The sequence below is a fragment of the Hypomesus transpacificus genome, chromosome 14 (genome assembly GCF_021917145.1).
Source record: "Hypomesus transpacificus isolate Combined female chromosome 14, fHypTra1, whole genome shotgun sequence".
In the NCBI taxonomy this organism is placed as follows: Eukaryota; Metazoa; Chordata; class Actinopteri; order Osmeriformes; family Osmeridae; genus Hypomesus; species Hypomesus transpacificus.
In genome coordinates, this window is record NC_061073.1 from 16,153,009 (window position 1) to 16,170,874 (window position 17,866).

At 43.4% G+C, this 17,866-nt stretch overlaps 3 protein-coding genes across 3 annotated transcripts; 1 reads left to right on the forward strand and 2 right to left on the reverse strand.

Moving 5' to 3' along the window:
- Window positions 1-809: 809 nt before the first annotated feature.
- LOC124477015 (aromatase-like) lies at window positions 810-4,701 on the forward strand. The gene is made up of 10 exons (XM_047034528.1): window positions 810-857; window positions 1,642-1,784; window positions 1,954-2,104; window positions 2,239-2,393; window positions 2,532-2,708; window positions 3,004-3,118; window positions 3,214-3,328; window positions 3,454-3,646; window positions 3,750-3,991; window positions 4,283-4,701. Exons 2-10 carry the CDS (start codon window positions 1,652-1,654, stop codon window positions 4,550-4,552), a joined length of 1,551 nt encoding a protein of 516 aa, XP_046890484.1. The 5' UTR covers window positions 810-857; window positions 1,642-1,651; the 3' UTR covers window positions 4,553-4,701.
- Window positions 4,702-5,144: 443 nt separating this feature from the next.
- Window positions 5,145-13,453, reverse strand: ap4e1 (adaptor related protein complex 4 subunit epsilon 1). The gene is made up of 21 exons (XM_047034499.1): window positions 13,109-13,453; window positions 12,877-12,948; window positions 12,661-12,784; window positions 12,489-12,562; window positions 12,286-12,407; window positions 12,030-12,189; window positions 11,236-11,402; window positions 11,044-11,117; window positions 10,825-10,947; window positions 10,624-10,733; window positions 10,400-10,539; window positions 10,151-10,263; window positions 9,873-9,991; window positions 9,283-9,585; window positions 8,818-8,929; window positions 8,590-8,719; window positions 8,016-8,259; window positions 7,390-7,926; window positions 7,049-7,239; window positions 6,692-6,852; window positions 5,145-6,573 (listed from the first exon to the last, which is right to left on the reverse strand). Exons 1-21 carry the CDS (start codon window positions 13,247-13,249, stop codon window positions 6,413-6,415), a joined length of 3,378 nt encoding a protein of 1,125 aa, XP_046890455.1. The 5' UTR covers window positions 13,250-13,453; the 3' UTR covers window positions 5,145-6,412.
- Window positions 13,454-13,618: 165 nt separating this feature from the next.
- On the reverse strand, window positions 13,619-17,729 carry gnb5a (guanine nucleotide binding protein (G protein), beta 5a). The gene is made up of 11 exons (XM_047034535.1): window positions 17,482-17,729; window positions 16,817-16,953; window positions 16,570-16,611; window positions 16,395-16,471; window positions 16,141-16,273; window positions 15,643-15,786; window positions 15,414-15,505; window positions 15,056-15,104; window positions 14,846-14,942; window positions 14,531-14,697; window positions 13,619-14,400 (listed from the first exon to the last, which is right to left on the reverse strand). The coding sequence occupies exons 1-11, from the start codon at window positions 17,615-17,617 to the stop codon at window positions 14,389-14,391; spliced, it is 1,086 nt and encodes a 361-aa protein (XP_046890491.1). The 5' UTR covers window positions 17,618-17,729; the 3' UTR covers window positions 13,619-14,388.
- Window positions 17,730-17,866: the final 137 nt, after the last annotated feature.

Consider the following 17,866-nt stretch of genomic DNA (forward strand, 5'->3'; position numbering starts at 1 on the left):
TCACCCTACTTGCCTCGGGAGAATGTCCCTGCACTTACTGTAACTTGCTATGGATAAGATCGTATCCTAAATGTAAATTTGAATCAGGTGTGTTGGCACAGGGAAACATCTAAAACATGCAGGGCAGGGGGTCCCTGAGGACCAGGGTTGAAGACCATAATGCACCATCAACAAATCTACAGACATTTCTACACAAATGATTACCAATAAAGGGTATCTAGTGTCACCAGCACAAAAAAGATTCTGAGATCGAAGGAATTTTCATTCCAGTAAGAAACCTCACAGACCACATAACTGCAGCTTGTTTTTCATGTTGTTTTTTACAAGATCCTCAAATGCCGATAGCATAACGTAATTGCTGCCCATTGTGTTCGCTATTCTACGTTTCTATCGACATGATAGTTACCCATTTGTTGGAAGTTTAATGGGTAAAACCCTTTTCACATAACGCTGGGTCAGGTTGACCTGACCTGGCTAATTAGTTTTTTGATATAAAGGCTCTTCATTTGATGAATTAGACTGTTGTGCATGAGAGATCTAAGGTCTCTACTCAAACAGTGTCTTTTTTTCACTTTTTTGTCAGACAATTGGACCCTACACCAGTGCTCCACTGTCTTGCCTTTTAAGTCTTTTGTAAGAAGTCCCTAGCATTTAATAGCCCTTGAAAACCCACAATGGCTGTGTATCCAAGCAACAAGTAAATTGAAAGCTTAACCAGGGATTTACAAAAGCCTGAATCACTGAATTATTGAATACAAGCATCCCAGTAAATCTTTAAAAGCAGGAAAGGAACTTTTCTCAGAGACGACGGAAACTGTCACACCAGCACCACTTCGTCATCAGAGCAGCCAAGAAACGTACGTACTGCCTCATCGTTTATCAATTACAAAATATATTGTTCAGTATCTTAAAAGTATCTGTTTTGAATCTGCATTCCTTATACAAAGACGATTGCAAAGTACCTTAGACAGGGCTGCAAACATGATGATTTAAATTGACATCCAGCTTAAATGATTGATTCCAAAAAAAGATGCAAAATGTATTGAGCAATATAATGACTAAAGTAATGAGTAATCATCAGACGTTTCTATCTGTGTTACTGGACATGCTCCAAACATACAGAAACAGGAGCACTGTACTAAAGTGACTGAATTGACTTCTGTCCTGAAAACAGCTCATGTACTCTATCCTACATTAATTAAAACAAAAAATGTATTTGGCTGACAATTTTATCCAAAGCAACATACAGGGGAAGGGTTTGAACTTACAACCTCTGGATCTGCAGTTAAATGTTCTGTTGTTGATCTTTCTCAAAGAAGCCTATCCAACTTGGAAAACAGTTACTTGCTAAATGTAATGACTTTTTAACCATGGCCTTGCAGCTGTAAAATTTAAGGCAATAGGTTAACTTAAAAAGCTTAAAGTACATTTAACTTATGTCTGTTTTTGAAGGACAAAAGGTATAAAAAATAAATTAAAATATGAAAATCAAGGTTGTCCAGAGGTTTTCTATTTTCTTTTATGTTGTTGTTGTTGTTGACAAATGGATCATCCTGATTTTTCTGTGAGCTATGGTAGGATGCACGCAACCTTTTACAGGTCAGGTGATAATGTCTCATCACATGCACATCCTCGCTCCAGGACGGCCAAGATGCTGCCCTCAGACCCTCTCTCTCTGGTAACCACGGTGATCAACACCAACCCTGTAGTCTTCCTGTTTCTACTGCTATGTCTCCTCCTGTCCACCGCCTTGACCTGCGCACCCACCCAGTCACCTATACCAGGTAACGGGTCACATTTAAAGTTTATTCAGTAATGGCCCAACTTTTTTTTTTTTTTTTTGATATTACCCACCCAATTTGTTGACTCACATCATACATTTGCTTGGAGCAAAAAAATTGAGTGCCTGACTGACTTGTCTGCCCCTGTTTCTACATGTCACTGCTACTGTAGGTCCTTCCTATTGCGTAGGCCTGGGCCCTATTCTCTCTTACGGCAGGTTCATCTGGACTGGCATCGGCACAGCCTGCAACTATTACAACCACCGATATGGGAGCATTGTCCGGGTTTGGATAAACGGAGAGGAAACACTCATTCTTAGCAAGCAAGTTATTGTTATTATAGTATGAATTTCCTACTTGTGGATAATAAAGTTTACCTTGACCTATTAAAATAGGTTAAGAACATGCCCTTTTTTGGTGGACTGTTCAAGTCACAGTTATATATATATATTTTCAGGTCCTCAGCAGTGTATTATGTTCTAAAGAGTGCCCACTACACAGCCAGATTTGGCAGCAAACAAGGCCTTCAGTGTATTGGAATGGATGGGAGAGGCATCATCTTCAACAGCGATGTTCCACTCTGGAAACAAATGAGGGTGTATTTTACTAAAGGTATACAGAAATTAAGGATTAAGCACTTGAAACAAATAATGAAGTATGACAAAATCATGAATGGAAAACATTTGTTGGATCTGCCCCCCCCACACAGATATGACTGTGAAGTGTGCATGTTCGGCCATTTTACTGTAGCTCTCACAGGACCAAGTTTGCAGAGGACAGTGGGCGTGTGTGTTAGTGCCACAGAGAGGCAGCTGGAGTGTCTGCAGGATATGACCGACGCCTCGGGACACGTCGACGCCCTCAACCTGCTGAGGTGCATCGTGGTGGACATCTCTAACAGCCTCTTCCTCAGAGTACCTCTCAACGGTCTGTGATGTGGATTCTGATGCTGATTCTGATGCTGATTCTGATGCTGATTCTGATGCTGATGCTGATTCTGATTCTGATGCTGATTCTGATGCTGATTCTGATGCTGATTCTGATTCTGATGCTGATTCTGATGCTGATTCTGATGCTGATTCTGATGCTGATTCTGATTCTGATGCTGATTCTGATTCTGATGCTGTGCTTCCCACGGTCATTCTCCACTGTCATCAATAGTTTTCCTCATTAAGTTGAATATCTGTTTTTGATAGTTGGGCTTTCTGTCCTTGTTATACAGAGAAGGAGTTACTAATGAAGATCCAGAACTACTTTGACACCTGGCAAACTGTTTTAATTCAGCCTGACATATTCTTCAAACTAGGATGTTTGTACAACAAGCATGAGAAAGCAGCGTGAGTCCATGTCCATTTGATCTAAAATGCAACTCAATACAAATACACAGAGGACTTGGCGTTTTATCAACTTGTTGTCCACATGTATGTCTCAGTAAGGAGCTTCAGGAGGCCATGGAAAACCTTATTGAGAAGAAAAGAAAGATCATCAAGGAGTCTGAAAAGCTGGATGATGACCGTGACTTCGCATCTGAACTTATATTTGCCCAGGTCTGCCAACAGATTTGTTAGTCTTTTTAGGAGCACTTGGCGTGCATGGTTCACAATCTCACAGTGTGTGTGTGTGTGCAGAATATCAGTGTCTGACAGTCAAATGGTTTCTGTGTTTGATTTAGAATCACGGAGAGCTTTCGGCAGACAACGTCCGGCAGTGTGTGCTGGAGATGGTGATCGCAGCCCCTGACACTCTGTCCATAAGCCTGTTCTTCATGCTCATGCTGCTCAAGCAGAACCCGGAGGTGGAGCTGAAGATAGTAGAAGAGATGACCTCTCTCATGGGCGATCACCGCTCTCACTCAGACGCCACAGGTGACTACTCGTGAAAAACATATGGGTCATTAAGGTTGTGATAATCACAATAATAACCACGTTGTGCAAAAAAAAACATGTATTGCTCTTTTCTTTTTTACAGGTAATGAGGATGTGAAAAATTTTGATTTGCAGAAACTGACAGTGCTCGAGAGCTTCATAAATGAGTCCATGAGGTTCCATCCTGTGGTTGACTTCACAATGAGAAAAGCTCTGGAGGATGACTACATCGACGGCATTAAGGTTGCCAAGGGAACCAACATCATACTCAACATCGGCCTGATGCACAAAACAGAATTCTTCCCCAAACCAAATCAGTTCAGTTTAGAAAACTTTGAAAAAAACGTAAGTAGAAAAACGCCGTCATTTTACGTGTGAATGTTTCACACGTGAACGCCTGTGTTTAGAGCTACTCCATGTCTGATACATTACATTTACATTTAGTCATTTAGCAGACGCTCTTATCCAGAGCGACTTACAGTAAAAACAGGGACAGTCTCCCGGAGGCAAGTAGGGTGAAGTACTCGGCGTCATTTGGCACGGCCAGGAATCGAACCAACAACCTTCTGATTAATAGCCTGATTCCCTAACCGCTCAGCCATCTGATAGTTCTCCCCTGCCTGCTCTCTCTGACAGGTCCCCAGCCGTTTCTTCCAGCCCTTCGGCTGCGGCCCTCGCTCGTGCGTGGGAAAGCACATGGCCATGGTGATGATGAAGGCCATCCTGGTCACCTTACTGAGCCGCTACACAGTGTGCCCTCGTCAAGGCTGCACCCTGAGCAGCATCCGCCAGACCAACAACCTGTCCCAGCAGCCTGTGGAGGACGAACACAGCCTGGCCATGCGTTTCATCCCCAGGGCCACTCAGCCCCCACACACGGAGCACAGGCAGCTGAGAGCCCTTTAGACACCTGACACATCATTAAACATGTCTGCTATTACTCACCCAAACTAGGTTGCTTGATGAAAGTGTCTCTAGATTGAACATGCTGTATATCTAATAAGATTAACCCAATTTGTTGTGGTTTATTAAAACTAGATTGAGTTAGTTGAAAGAAAACCCCATGTTGAGTGGATTTTTAGACTACACACACTTAAAGTCAGAACAGAATTGTGTTGCTAAATATTTTGTTTTGACTACATGATTTTATATGTTGCAATCACTAAATAGCGTAGATACTTTGATTATTTAACCATTTGTGTGTTATATTTACATACATAGTTCTGTCCTGCGCTTGGATTATCCTTTTTACCAAATGCATTCTCCTTTCTTCAATATTTGTCCTAAATTATTCTATCATTTTGTAGCTTATCTGTTTTAAGTCATAAGAGCTACAAATCGTTTTTTAGCATGGTAATTTTTAAGTATTTCATGTTCTATATTACAAGACAAACATAAAGGTAAATTTGGTAATGTAAACATCTTTACACTTTCTACATTCCCAAAAATATATCTACTGCAAAGTAATAGCACAGTCAGATAACCTAAAAAAGTGTTGCATTAAAAGTGTTGCATTAAACGTGATTTATTAGAAGGAAGCAGAACTAATGACAGGCACTCTTAAGAACCCTGCTCTATCCAGTACCACAGGCACAAATGAACATGCCACACTGGCATTAGAACATAAGGCATTTGGTCATCTAGCGTTATCATTTCAGTCCTGTTGCCTTTCAGCACTCAAGCAATGCAAACGCAAAACATATTCCCTCATGACACAAATTCAAAAATGAGAATGATGGTTCTTCTCTGGATTACTGTAGTTTTTATATAGTTGCAGGACCTAAAAGTCAGTCTTGATTGATCATGTATGCTTTACAACTAAATCAAAATACAAAACATTCATCTGTATGAATCTATCCAATAAATATGTATTGCATTGTTATAAAAAAATATATTTGAAGACTTTCAGAATACACTTTTGTTCCTCGACTTAAAAATGAACCAAATGCATAGATTATCAAAGGTTACATGACAGGGTGTCTGCAGAACATAACATACAGGACAACAACTGCAAATACGTCTCTTCAACAAGAGCCAGGTCACACTTTCTAAACAAACACACCCCGAGCCTTTTAGAATACGCTCAAATCCATTAGTATCAGACCACGTCAGATGGTTTTATAAACATCTGGTCAGGTCCATCTGACCTTGGAGTGATAACCAACCAGTCTAACTTCAGCCCCTACAAGTACTGTGTGAAACCTTAGGGACAGGAGGATCCGGATTAAATATAATACTTTAAGACATTACAGTTTATGATTCAACACAAACTGGAAGGAGGCATCTAAAAAGAAATATGCTGGCGTTCTCTATACATGTTGTACTGAGAGGTGGAAGAGGAATACCATACCCTCTTACAAAGTGGCTGAAAGGCACATCAAACCAAAAACAAGTCAAACGTTTGCATTACAACTGTCCTACTACCAATTTAGTTCTCTCATATACTGTACTTAGTCCCAGTAATAAATTCCAATGGCAGTTACAAATTAAATTTGATTAGTGTCATTATCGGACATGCTTCCCATGCATTTCCCATAGTTGGTTAACCAGCAACGTCTTCCGCTTGAAATCCCAAACATCACCTCTGTCTAATTCCATGTTTATGTTGCTACTGCATTGGAAACAATATAAAATAGTAAACATTGTTTTCTTTATACTGGATTGGCTTCTGTTGTTTCTGCTTTGACGTGGCCAGTCTGTATAAATGATCTTCCCCTTCATGTGTTAGTGGTAGAGGGTGGGTTGTGTGTGTGTGTGTGTGTGTGTTCAGTGCTCCTGCAGGGCCTTCTGATAGTGATACAGCAGACAGTCTGGCAGCTCGAGTACAGGAGAGCGCAGCCACACAGCCAGGGAGTTGTCATGGACACGGCAGTGCATCAGACAAGGCTGACCCTGAAGCAGACGGCAAGCCACAATCCCCTCCAACCCTGAGACACAAGAGGAAAAGGTCAACATCATCATCAGTCCACTTCAAGCAACGGCTTCTATATAGAGACGCCTTTAGGCTCTCTGGCGCTGTGAACAGAATGATAACAGCCTTCTCACCTATGATGTCCACCACGTGAAGCTGGAGTTTCTCCTTTAGGGCGTTAAGCGTGGCTGTGAGAGGGTCCTGGTCGTCTTGGACGAGTTTCAAGTTCTGTTTCGTGTCGTGAGTGTAGGACAACCACATTCTCCCATACTCCTCTGTGGACACAGGCAGGGGCCTGTCGGAGAGAAGAGAATGAATGTTGACGGCACACAATTTGTAAACGGCCAAACTACCAAACAAGGCAGACAGATAGCGTATAGAGACATAGTGTATCTGTTCCTATTAAGACAGCTAATATATTGACAGATACACTAGCGCCTAGACAAAAGGTGTACCAATATTGTATAGCTAGTTTATAAACAGTAGTGTACCTGATAAAGTCAGTCAGGTAAAGTCGGTGTGAGAACTGTGCTGCCTGTGGTTCTCCAAGAGGCATCTCGTAGGACACCACACCCGCCAGCTCTACCTGAGGAGAGGGGGTCTTCATCACCAGGGAGTACTTGTACACTGCAACACCATGGCCGGCCAGCTCTTCTGGGGCGCCATCGGACAGGCAAGAGACCTGGGGGGGGGGGGGAAGTACAACAACATCATGTAGAAACGGGCTCGCGTTCTATTAAAGCAGTCTACTGTTCTATTAAAGCAGTCTACTGTTCTATTAAAGCAGTCTACTGTTCTATTAAAGCAGTCTACTGTTCGACCGTAGCTCTACCTCCAGTTCTCCAGTACACGTGAGCTGCAGTAGCAGGTGTTGGACGTCCGAGTCTGAGGAGTTGGAGACGAAGAGGATGAGCAGGAAGGTGTCCTCTGTGGAGACGGTACAGGCTGAGAGCGCCAGGCTTCGGTTGGAGCACAGGGGGGCGATGTCGGAGCGGGCCATCCCAGAAAGCTCGGCCGGTAAGTGAGAGCTCAGGCAGGGGTTCCTGGGTCTGTCTGGGTCTGTGTGTGTGGCTGGCTCCATAGTCTCCATGCCGATGCCGCTGGTGAGGGGCAGGACGTGGGCTGCAGTCTCATCTGGGGAGGGCGTCTCCTCTGGATCGCAGGTGCCATTTGTGGCGGTCAGGTCTGGTGTGCGTTCAGTGTTCTTTGGGGAAACGACCTCATCCGAGGGGATGTTGGTTGAGTCCAGGAGGTTGTTGCCCAGCAGGCTGTGAGAGGATAAAGAGGATCTCTCAACGGACCCTGACGAGGATCCGTGTCCTCTGGGCTTCCTCCTGAACCGCTGTGGCACTGCGTCCGTCTTCCCCATCTGTTTGGGCCAAAACCGATGATGAAAAACCCACAATTCAACCGTCTTTACTTGGAGTAAACATCCAATCACATTTGAGATGACTGTACCAGACACACAGCGTTTTGTGCCCCCAGGCCAACGAAGAGAGCCGAGGCGAGCTGCTGCCTCTGGAGGTCGGGCTCAGGGGTGGGGGTCTGTGTCTGGGGGCTGTCAGCGCTCCCTTGCTGGCTGGAGGAGAGGAGGGGGCTGGGACCCTCCACCTGGGCCGCTTCCTCCACCACCTCCTTCTGGGCCAGATAGCCCTGCTTGCCCCACACTCTCTTCACACCGTCTAGCTTTAGGGTGGTGGGGCTGGGGGAAGGAAAAAAATTAAAACACTGGGATGCCAGTCTTGGTTCCATACTGAATCTCTAAAATCTGTGGTCTTCAACCCTGGTCCTTTGGGAGCATTGTCCAGTATGTTTTAAATGTTTCCAAGATCGAACACACCTGATGATTCAAATGAAAGGGTTGCTACCAAGCTCTGCAGAACCCTGATAATGATGATTTGGATCAGGTGTGTTGGATATCGAATATACAGTGGGCAGTGAAGACCAGGGTTCAAGACCACTGCTCTAAATCATCCAGTAATACACAATTCCCTACCAGACACAAAAATGTCTGAACAGATATTGAACGTACGCTGCTCTCTGTGAGGGATCGGTGCTGTTCCCTGAGCTCACGGACAGGAGAGTGGGAGACTGTCTGTCGGAGATGCAGCAGGAGGACAGACTGACAGGCAGGGACAGGCCGTAGGGCTCCAGGCTCAGGGCTGAGGGACAAGTCAAGAACATCAGGACGGACGATGACGTCATCGTGGTGACAGGTAGAGAGGAGAGGAAGTGTCTGTGGGGGGGGGGGGGGTCTTACCTTTCTCCTGGGACAGCTCCTCTTGTCTCTGGTGGGGAGGTTTGTACGGAGCAGCTCCAGCAGCGAGGGCCTCAGAGACAAAGCCGTCCAGAAACGACAGGGAAGAGTCCACCTGGGCAACGTCAGGACGCATCACGTTAGCAGGCGTCCTATAGAGCAGCGGTTCCCAACCCTGGTCCTCAGGGAACACCTGTCCTGCATGCTTTAGATGTTTCCCTGCTCCAAAACAGCTGATTCAAATGGAAGTCGCTTTGGATAAAAGCGTCTGCTAAATCCGTCAATGAATGGGTCGTTATCCAGCTCTGCAGAAGCCTGCTCATGACCATTCATTTGAATCAGGTGTGTCAGAGCAGGGAGACATCTAAAACATTCAGGACAGGTGTTCCCTGAGGGAGCAGGGTTGGGAACCACTGCAGTAGAGCAGGTGTGCTGTCCCCTCACAGACTGTGCTGTTGTGTCCCTTACCTCCAGGGGCTCCAGGGTGCAGCGGCGCGTCATTACCCTGCTCCGCAGCTCCGCGTCCTGGCTAAGGTGCTGCAGCTCCTGGGCCTTCTGCCTCAGCACGGTGTCCAGAGAGCCGGTGTACCTGTCGCACACCTGCTGGACCAGGGCGGCGCAGGCAGGGCCCTCACACAGCTTCATCATGGCTGTCAGGACCCAGCTCCTGGTCTCGTTGCTGGTGTGGTTTAGATCCAGCAGCCTGGCCAGGAGGCGTGTGACGGTGGTGGCTTCCAGGTCGTCTCTCAGGTGAGAGTATTCACCAAGGACCTGAGAGAGAGACATAGGGGATGTCATAGATTTTTTTAAAAGAAAAAACATCGAACAATATGTTTTACCTCCATGCATTGCATCAGAAAACTTTTATATCATTTCCACTTAATGAAATACCTAACTAAAATCTTGTTTTATAACTTTTTTGAGAGAGACAATCCAGTTCTTGGCGTTCTGATTGCACCTAACCCAGTTCAACACATTCACAGCTCAAGTTCAGGAAATCTTTGTGTGACAAGGATCCTGGAGTTATGACCAGCTTCTTTAAAGTGTAAAGTGTTTACCCAGCTGATGACCTGCAGGAATCTCTGGGGCAGTTTGGCTGGATCCTCCTGTAGCAGGCGCACATACGAGTCCACAGCAAACAGCCTCAGGTGTCTGTCCTCCTCCTCGCTGTCGAAGCCTGCGCCAGACACGTCAGGAACCAAATCAATCAGGCCACGTTAACGAGCTTTCAATCAGGCCACGTTAACAAGCTTTCAATCAGGCCACGTTAACGAGCTTTTCACTGCCACTGTTGAGGGAGTGCAAGTATGTATCTGGAGTATGTGCATTATTTTACCCTCAGAGAGGAGTCTGAGGAAGCTGTTTGGAATATCAGCCTGCATTGTGTCTCCCCCCAGCGAGAACACTGCATTCATGGTCTGAATGAACCACCCATTATCTGGAGCATATGTATAGAGGTTGATAGGAACAAACTCTCAGCAGTCAATGAACAGAAACACCAACAACATGTACAAATACAGCCAGAATCATAACAATGATCGATATCTAAACAGGAATAAAAACTGTCACGATAACGAAAGGATATTTTTCTGCCACTTCTGCCACTTTCCCCACCAGGTCGATAGTGCTGTAGTCATCGTTACTAAACCTGAGAAACTCCAGCATCTTCTCCACAATGACTGTCACATTTTGGCCGTTGGTTATCCTGAAGAGTAACTCCAGGGTCTGAAGGGGGACAGAGGCATTAAAACATTAGCACATGAACAAACTGGCAGGATCACAACGCATTTGTAAAGGGCCATGTCTCACCTCGCGCTTGATCATGAGGTCTGAGTGATCTAGACACTCAATGATGGTCACCTGATGCTGCAATGCCAGGTTCGCATCCTGCTGCACCACAAATGTCAGGGCCTTCAGTCCTGAAACCCCAAACATGTAACAGTAGTAGTAAGTTGCTTTGTCTAATGAAAACAGAAGATTGATTGCAAATGTAATTCAAAAAGGTCTTACCCAGATATTTGAGGTTTATCTTAGGAGATAGAACAAAATTCCCAATGCATTTCACAGCTTTCTCCAAGAGCTCAGATTTGGGATGAATTGTGTAAATAGCTCTCACACACTCGTACAATATTGCTGTTGAAAAATGTTAATATGAATTTAAGGACCAGTGTGCAGCCATTTAACTTGAGTCATAGTTCAATACATTCTGTAAAAAAAATGATGTCGTACCATAAGTAATATTGTGGTTCATCTCTGCTCTGCGTAAGCACTCGTCAAGTACATCATACATAATCTCGCTTGTGCTGTCAGAAACATGAACATTCAACTGAAAAACACTTTACAGAGACTAGACACTTGACTCCAGCACATGTAATGTGTTAACATAGAAAGGGGGGTGAATGAGTGGTCACTACAGGGTACCTCTGGTCATCTTTGCCCAGGAGAGCCAGTATTTTGAGCAGCTGGATCTGCAGCCAGGGAGCTGGTACACTGTGGTAGTTAAAGTCCATGGGGAGCTTCCCCCCTATCACCTGTTTCAGGATGGTCACAAAGCTTCCCGTCAAGTCCTTGTAAACGTCGGGGCTCTCCTGTGAGGTCAAAACACAGCATGTTACCTTGACGACGGTCAATGGCGCCATAAGATGTGCTTGTGCAGCAAACAAAAACTGAATTGTGAAATCATCTTTTGCAGCGTTATACTAACTGACCAAACACTTGACATACACTTGCACGTCTAAGTAAGGGATAATGTATAGAACGCCGGTCATTATCGAGAAAATAAGCCCCTACAGGGCAAACAACACCCCAACACGAATTATCCCGCTTATTACACCGCTACTTGCCAACAAAATTACTTAACACAGTGTGTCTTTTTACAATTTATTTGTTACCATTCGTAGTGTTGATCAGCAGAGAAATAGTTCGCCAAAGACGTTGAACTTCATAAACTGAACATTCTTTAGGCTTCAAATCAGCTGACGTCGCTAAGCAACGGAGTACGCTGGGGTTGAAAAGTTACCGGACTACTTGCAGAGTGCTACGAAACACGTGAATCAGAAGCAAAAAGGCCACTTTCCTTGACAGCGGTCTGTTATTCATAGCAACGGTCTGTCAACAGACCGCAGAACGTTGGGAAGCCCCATTCAAGTGAATGGAGCTTTCTACAGCGTTAAGAACAGCCGTGTAATAAGTCGTGTTATATAGCAGGACGGTACCTTTATCATCAGTAGGTAAATGTGTAAAGAAGCTGTCATAACTCCAGGATCCTTGTCACACAGAGCTTTCCTGAACTTGCTGTGAATGTGTTGAACCTGGTTAGGTGCAATCAAGTAGAACTTGTACAGTGCAAGAACTGCCTTCCTCCGAATGATTTCCCTGTAAACATTGACAAATGTTGACAATCAATCACAAGTACAGGGCTAATTTAACTCAAGCAAACAATCATTTAAAGATCCACGTTGCGATGCTTACTTTGGATGTGCGAGCTTATCCTCCACTAGAGGCAAAATTGCAGGTATCATATCTTTGGGGAACATCTGACTGACAACAGTTAAAGCCATGCACACCTCAATAAGGTTTGTGCTTTGAAGATCCTGAAAAAGACAAATGACTTTTCAGATTTCACCATACACACTCTCCTCGATATAAGGCAGAGATCTCAGTTGAAGTGTTACCCTTAAAACTGTGTTGACAAGTAGAAGCAGCAACTCGTGGCTTTCATTAAGAAACAGGGACACACCGAGGTAACCTAAAACACCAAGATATCATTCATAAGAATCTCTCACAGACTAATTTAGTACAGATAAAGGGTCTTTATATCATGCAACAGTTTTAAAAGGAACATACCCACTCTCTTCTCAAGCACACTGCCTTGCTGAGCCAGCTTGATGGCATGAATGTAGGTGAAGGATGCCTCGTAGCCAAGCATTTCACAGTAAATGGCTCTCACCATAATCTCCTTCATCTGCCTCTGATTGAGGATAAAACATAATTACAGTCAGAAAATATTTGGTTATTGATAACGTACAAAGAGCCCTGTTTAAGCCTTTAAACGAAACTTACCATGGTGGTGTTGGGGGAGGAAACTTGCTCTTTGATTGCGACCAGTTCACGTTTGATAAGCTTTTCCTCTTCCTTTAGAAAACAAAATACAGTCTTTCTTAGTCCTTAGATAGCTAGCCTGCTAACGTTGCGGGTTGCATACATCAAAGTGGCTAGCTAGACAGCCGCAGCTAGCAATACCCAGAGTTGTAAAACATCTAATATGTACGTGTTTAACTGGTGTGTAACTCACATGTTTAGATGTCAGCTCAGTTATGCCCCTGATGAGACTTCCTAATTTTGAGGTGGATGAAAGTTTTCCAGAGCCTGATTGAGAGTCCAGTGACAGGAGACTCGGGAGAGCTGTCAGTGTCTTCTCAACAACATCACTCATTGCGGCGCTCAAATAAGGCCTGAAAACCTAGGAATTGTTTGTAAAAGGAGACTTAATGATCCATTTGACTACAGTACCCAACGTGTTTCAAACAACGCAGGCAATTATCACTACGGAGATGAGTAGCATAAATGTTCACATAAACAAGCACGTAGTCGGCCATTGTTTTGATTCGGCGTTTTCTATTGCGTCACTTCCTGTTCTATCTGGAAAACTTTATATATACGAACAGGAATCGTGTTAACAATGTTCTCGATCAAGCCTACAATAACAGCACTCGAACATCAGACACGTTAGTATTTCAATAAATACACAATCTCTCAACTATATATATCTATTTCAGTAATGACAAAACAGTAGATTCATATTCCAAAGTGAGTTTATTATGTTTTTGAGATTTTGGTAAATGTTTCCTTATTTTAGCAATTTGTAAGCTATATACATTTAACTAAGGTAAAATAATTGCAACAAGAATTAAAATCATGATTAATACACCAATGGCACGAACAGAAGTAGTCTTTATTCTAATAGGTGGATCGTTTTTATTTGAGTGCTGATAAACATCAGGAATTCGTCTACCGTGTAGGCCAGGATCTCTCAAGTAACAGAAAACGTAAATTCCACAGTACAAGTGGAATACGGGAAGAAAACATTAAAACGTACAATACAAAATTATTAGGAAGATAAAGTGACATAAAGTGAGACAAACTTGTCTTCTGGGTGGTTTTTGCTCTATCTCTGGTATGTCAGCAGAGCTAAACAATGATATATTGAGACCAGAACATTCAACAAAAGTCTCTACGCATTTTTGCACATTTCTACATCCTCATGTACACTTTTGTTTATCCAACAGATTGAAACAATCTGATCAAAGCATGTACAGGATTCTCCTAATCAGTCAATAAGGTTTCCTTCAACATTTTCAATGCTTCTAAATATTTTCCACCTTGTAAATTAATCACAATAAAAATGATAGTCCCCAATGCTATAAAGTCATTTATCTGACATGCATTTGTATATGATATATTGAACTTGTATCACGTGGAATACACCTAAACACATATCTATGATTGTACTGAGGCAGAGTATCCATCTCTTTCAGCTGACTTTTTCCTCTTTCACTGTCTTCGTCTCCATCTTTAGGCCCAGATCTGCAATGTAATGACAAAGGTTAATTGCCATTGCTCCAAAACCAGTACATTTGTATAATGTAGTATTAAAATGCAGGAGGTTTGAGTGACTGCTCTGAAGAGCACCATCAGGTGACGTGATGTGCCTCACCCTCAGGGTGTGGTCCCAGGAGCCTGAGCAGAAGGCAGTTCCATCTGGGGAGACACGCAGAGTGCTCACGCGATTCTCGTGTCCAAACAGAATAGATACTCTTGTCCCCTTCAAAACATCCCATACGTTGATGGTGTAATCGTTGTAGCCACAGAAAAGTAACCGACCTGGGGAAAAAAACACAATGAATGCATTGTAGAAAAACATTAACATCTTTGAACCTTGATTTATGAAGACTTACACGCATCAGGAGCGATAGTGTTTTATATGCAAACGAATGAAAGGCTTCTGTGCAGAAAGATTTTTATGTCTTACCACTGAGAGAGAAATCCACGCTTGAGGCACCAAATATGATGCTCTCTTTGGAGTAAATGGCCACTTCTCGATCTGCCCTCAGGTCATACAGCCGACACTGTAACAGACACGCTGGTTCAGTCTGTGCATCTCTCTAATCAGCCTGGTATCCTTGCAGCAACATAATGACTGACTCAGCTACGGACCAGTTGAGAACGGTACACAACTTACCGTAGAATCATCTGAACCCGATGCAAATGCATCTCCGCTGGGATAGTACCTGAAGCCAAACAAAGATGATATATCGTTATATGTCTCGTGTTAGATGCACATATACTGTATGTAACAGACGTGGTCTCGCAAGCTCCGTCAGAAGCATTCGGGCAACTGTCCGCTCCGACCAGGAGTTGAACCTACCACCTCTGACTTCCCAAGCGCCACCACTATCAACTACGCCAACGAAAAGCTAGCAATTTGTTGACGTGGGTGGCCTGTTAAATACTTGAGGAGTGAGTTTCTCCACACACTGGCTACATATATATCTCACGTTTGTTGTTTGCTCATCAGTGAACCTGTTGGACAACCTTACCTGACACTATTGATGTCTGACTCGTGGGTTTCAAAGGACTGGATGCACTGCCCCGAACGCATGTCCCAAACATTGGCCTTCTTATCACAACCCTGCATTACAAGGTCAGAGTTCAACTCAAGGGCAGACGCATCACTAACAACTCGACTTACATTCCCAAAACACAAAAACCACAAACACAAAATAGATCACTGGGTGAGAAAAATAACTTGTGGGGAAAACCTCTTACCCCTGACACAAAGGTATTCCCCGTTTCAGAAGGTGCTAAGTCCAAGCACAGCACATCTGCAGCGTGTCCATGGAAACTCTGCAACAGCTGCCCACTCTCAACATCCCATAATGCACATGTTCCATCTCCACTTGATGTAAGGATCTACAACACATAGTGTCTAGGTTCATATACACTGTAAGGCTGAAGCAAAGTCATGGCAGTCCTATCCTGAGACGGATTATTAATGGTTTGACTCGGATGAGATGAAAGCATGTGACCAACCACACTAAAACACGCTGTTATTAGTTGTGAATTATTAAAATGCATTTAAGTCATTCCTCAGAGATACTGTACTGTACATTCCCGAGAGAAGCGCTTTACCATTACTGGTCGAAAGCCAAAAAACGATTAAAATAAAATCTTGACTTGAGTTGACAGTTTGAGGACACATCACAATGGTTTGTATTGATTATCATAACTGCAGTGAGATAAGCAATTGAACAGAGCTTTTCTCACCTGCATATCTGAATTGGTGAAACTACAGGCAGAGAGGTAGTTTGTATGCATGGCCACTGACTTCTTTTTAGCTGCGAGATTCTCATTCTTGTCCAGAGACAGAGGATACACTGAGCATTTGTTGTCCAGCCCCCTGAGACAGAGCAAACCATAAAGGTCCTTTTAACGTTCAAGACGTTTGGCAACAGGGTCATTAACTGACTTTTCCATGATGTGCTAGGTATTGTTTGAGGCTTCGCAAATGGAAGACTCACCCACAAGCTACAGCACACCCCGAGGGGGCATAAGCACAGGCCATTACCCAGGTACACGGCATTGTCACAGCATGCTCCTAGAAGATGGCAGGAAAACACAAATGAAATGTTCACTATTTGTTCTTTGTCAGGGTTTCATATTACATTTTTTCAAACGGACATAGATCTTAAATACCTTGTTAGTTGTGAAGGCATCCCACACAATTACTTTTCCATCCTGAAAAGGGAGACATGTTTCTTTAAGAAAAACCTGTTATACATGTACCTGTTGTTTTGGCCAAATGAGTGTTCACGGATTTTTAAATTCTTAATACGATTTCAGCACCAAGGACAGGGGCGATATGTGCATCCCGTGACACAGTTGGAAATGGTTTCAAGGAGGGGCGCGCTCAGAATTTCTAAACAGTATTTCAGATTTTTACCTGTGAAGAGCTCACGATCCTCCGTTTGTCTTTACACCAATCCATGCAAAGAACCTTGTTGCCGTGCCCCTTCAGAGTGCGCCTGGTCTTCATCACAAACTGTCCCAATCCATCTAACTTATCAGCCACTTGATGTACTAATGCAGGGGCGACATAAATAGATGATCGTCAAATGCGCCGCTTGCAATATAATTCCGCCATTTATCATAGCAAAGAAATTAAGGAGGATTTGGGGATGTTGAGTTAGTCATTTTAATCTTAACAAGGTCAAATGTAACGTCCATATATAACTCGATATGCAAACCGCATCATTCACTAAACCGAAATAGCGAAAGATAGCGTCGAATCACATCCATAGTATCATATGCTATTTGGGAAAGCATGTTAGCCTTTCAATATATTAAATATCTTAATGCACTTCTGATAAAGTACCTACAGACAGAAGTAATGAAAGCGCAGGGAGGTAAACATCTCAATAGTGTCAGTGGGTTAGTACAAAATAAAGAACTCGTGGTGACCTCATGAATGCTGAATAACTGTAAATTATAAATTAGTACGTCTTTTTCGTATTTTACTGTGAAATAGTGCAATCGTTTGATTTATCAGTAATTTATTTGCTATTTTGGATTAGATGGTGAATCAGGCCCTGATTTTTGTCTACTTACGTTCCACATCATGCAGCTTTGCTCTCTCATCTTCGAGCTTAATCTTCAACGTCTCCGATTCCGTTTTGAGGTTTGAAAGAGACTCATTTGGTTGTACATCTTGTGACGCCATTTCAGGAGTAATAGGAAATCTCATATATGTTTCTGTTGTCAAAGCAGCGATGGGCAGTAAAAGGGTTTTTCAGTCGGGCTCACAGCTGATGCAGCTGTCATGACGTCAGAGAAGATGCTCTTTCAGCTTCCACGGGAGGTTTCTTGCTCATGCGCCGTTCGATAGAACCGTCCAGAGCAAAAAGCTACGCATTTCAAACGTTATCACTAAAATTAGTGCTGAAAAGTAGTTTGACATAAATAGAAAAATAGAAAAACACAGACAAAAACACTG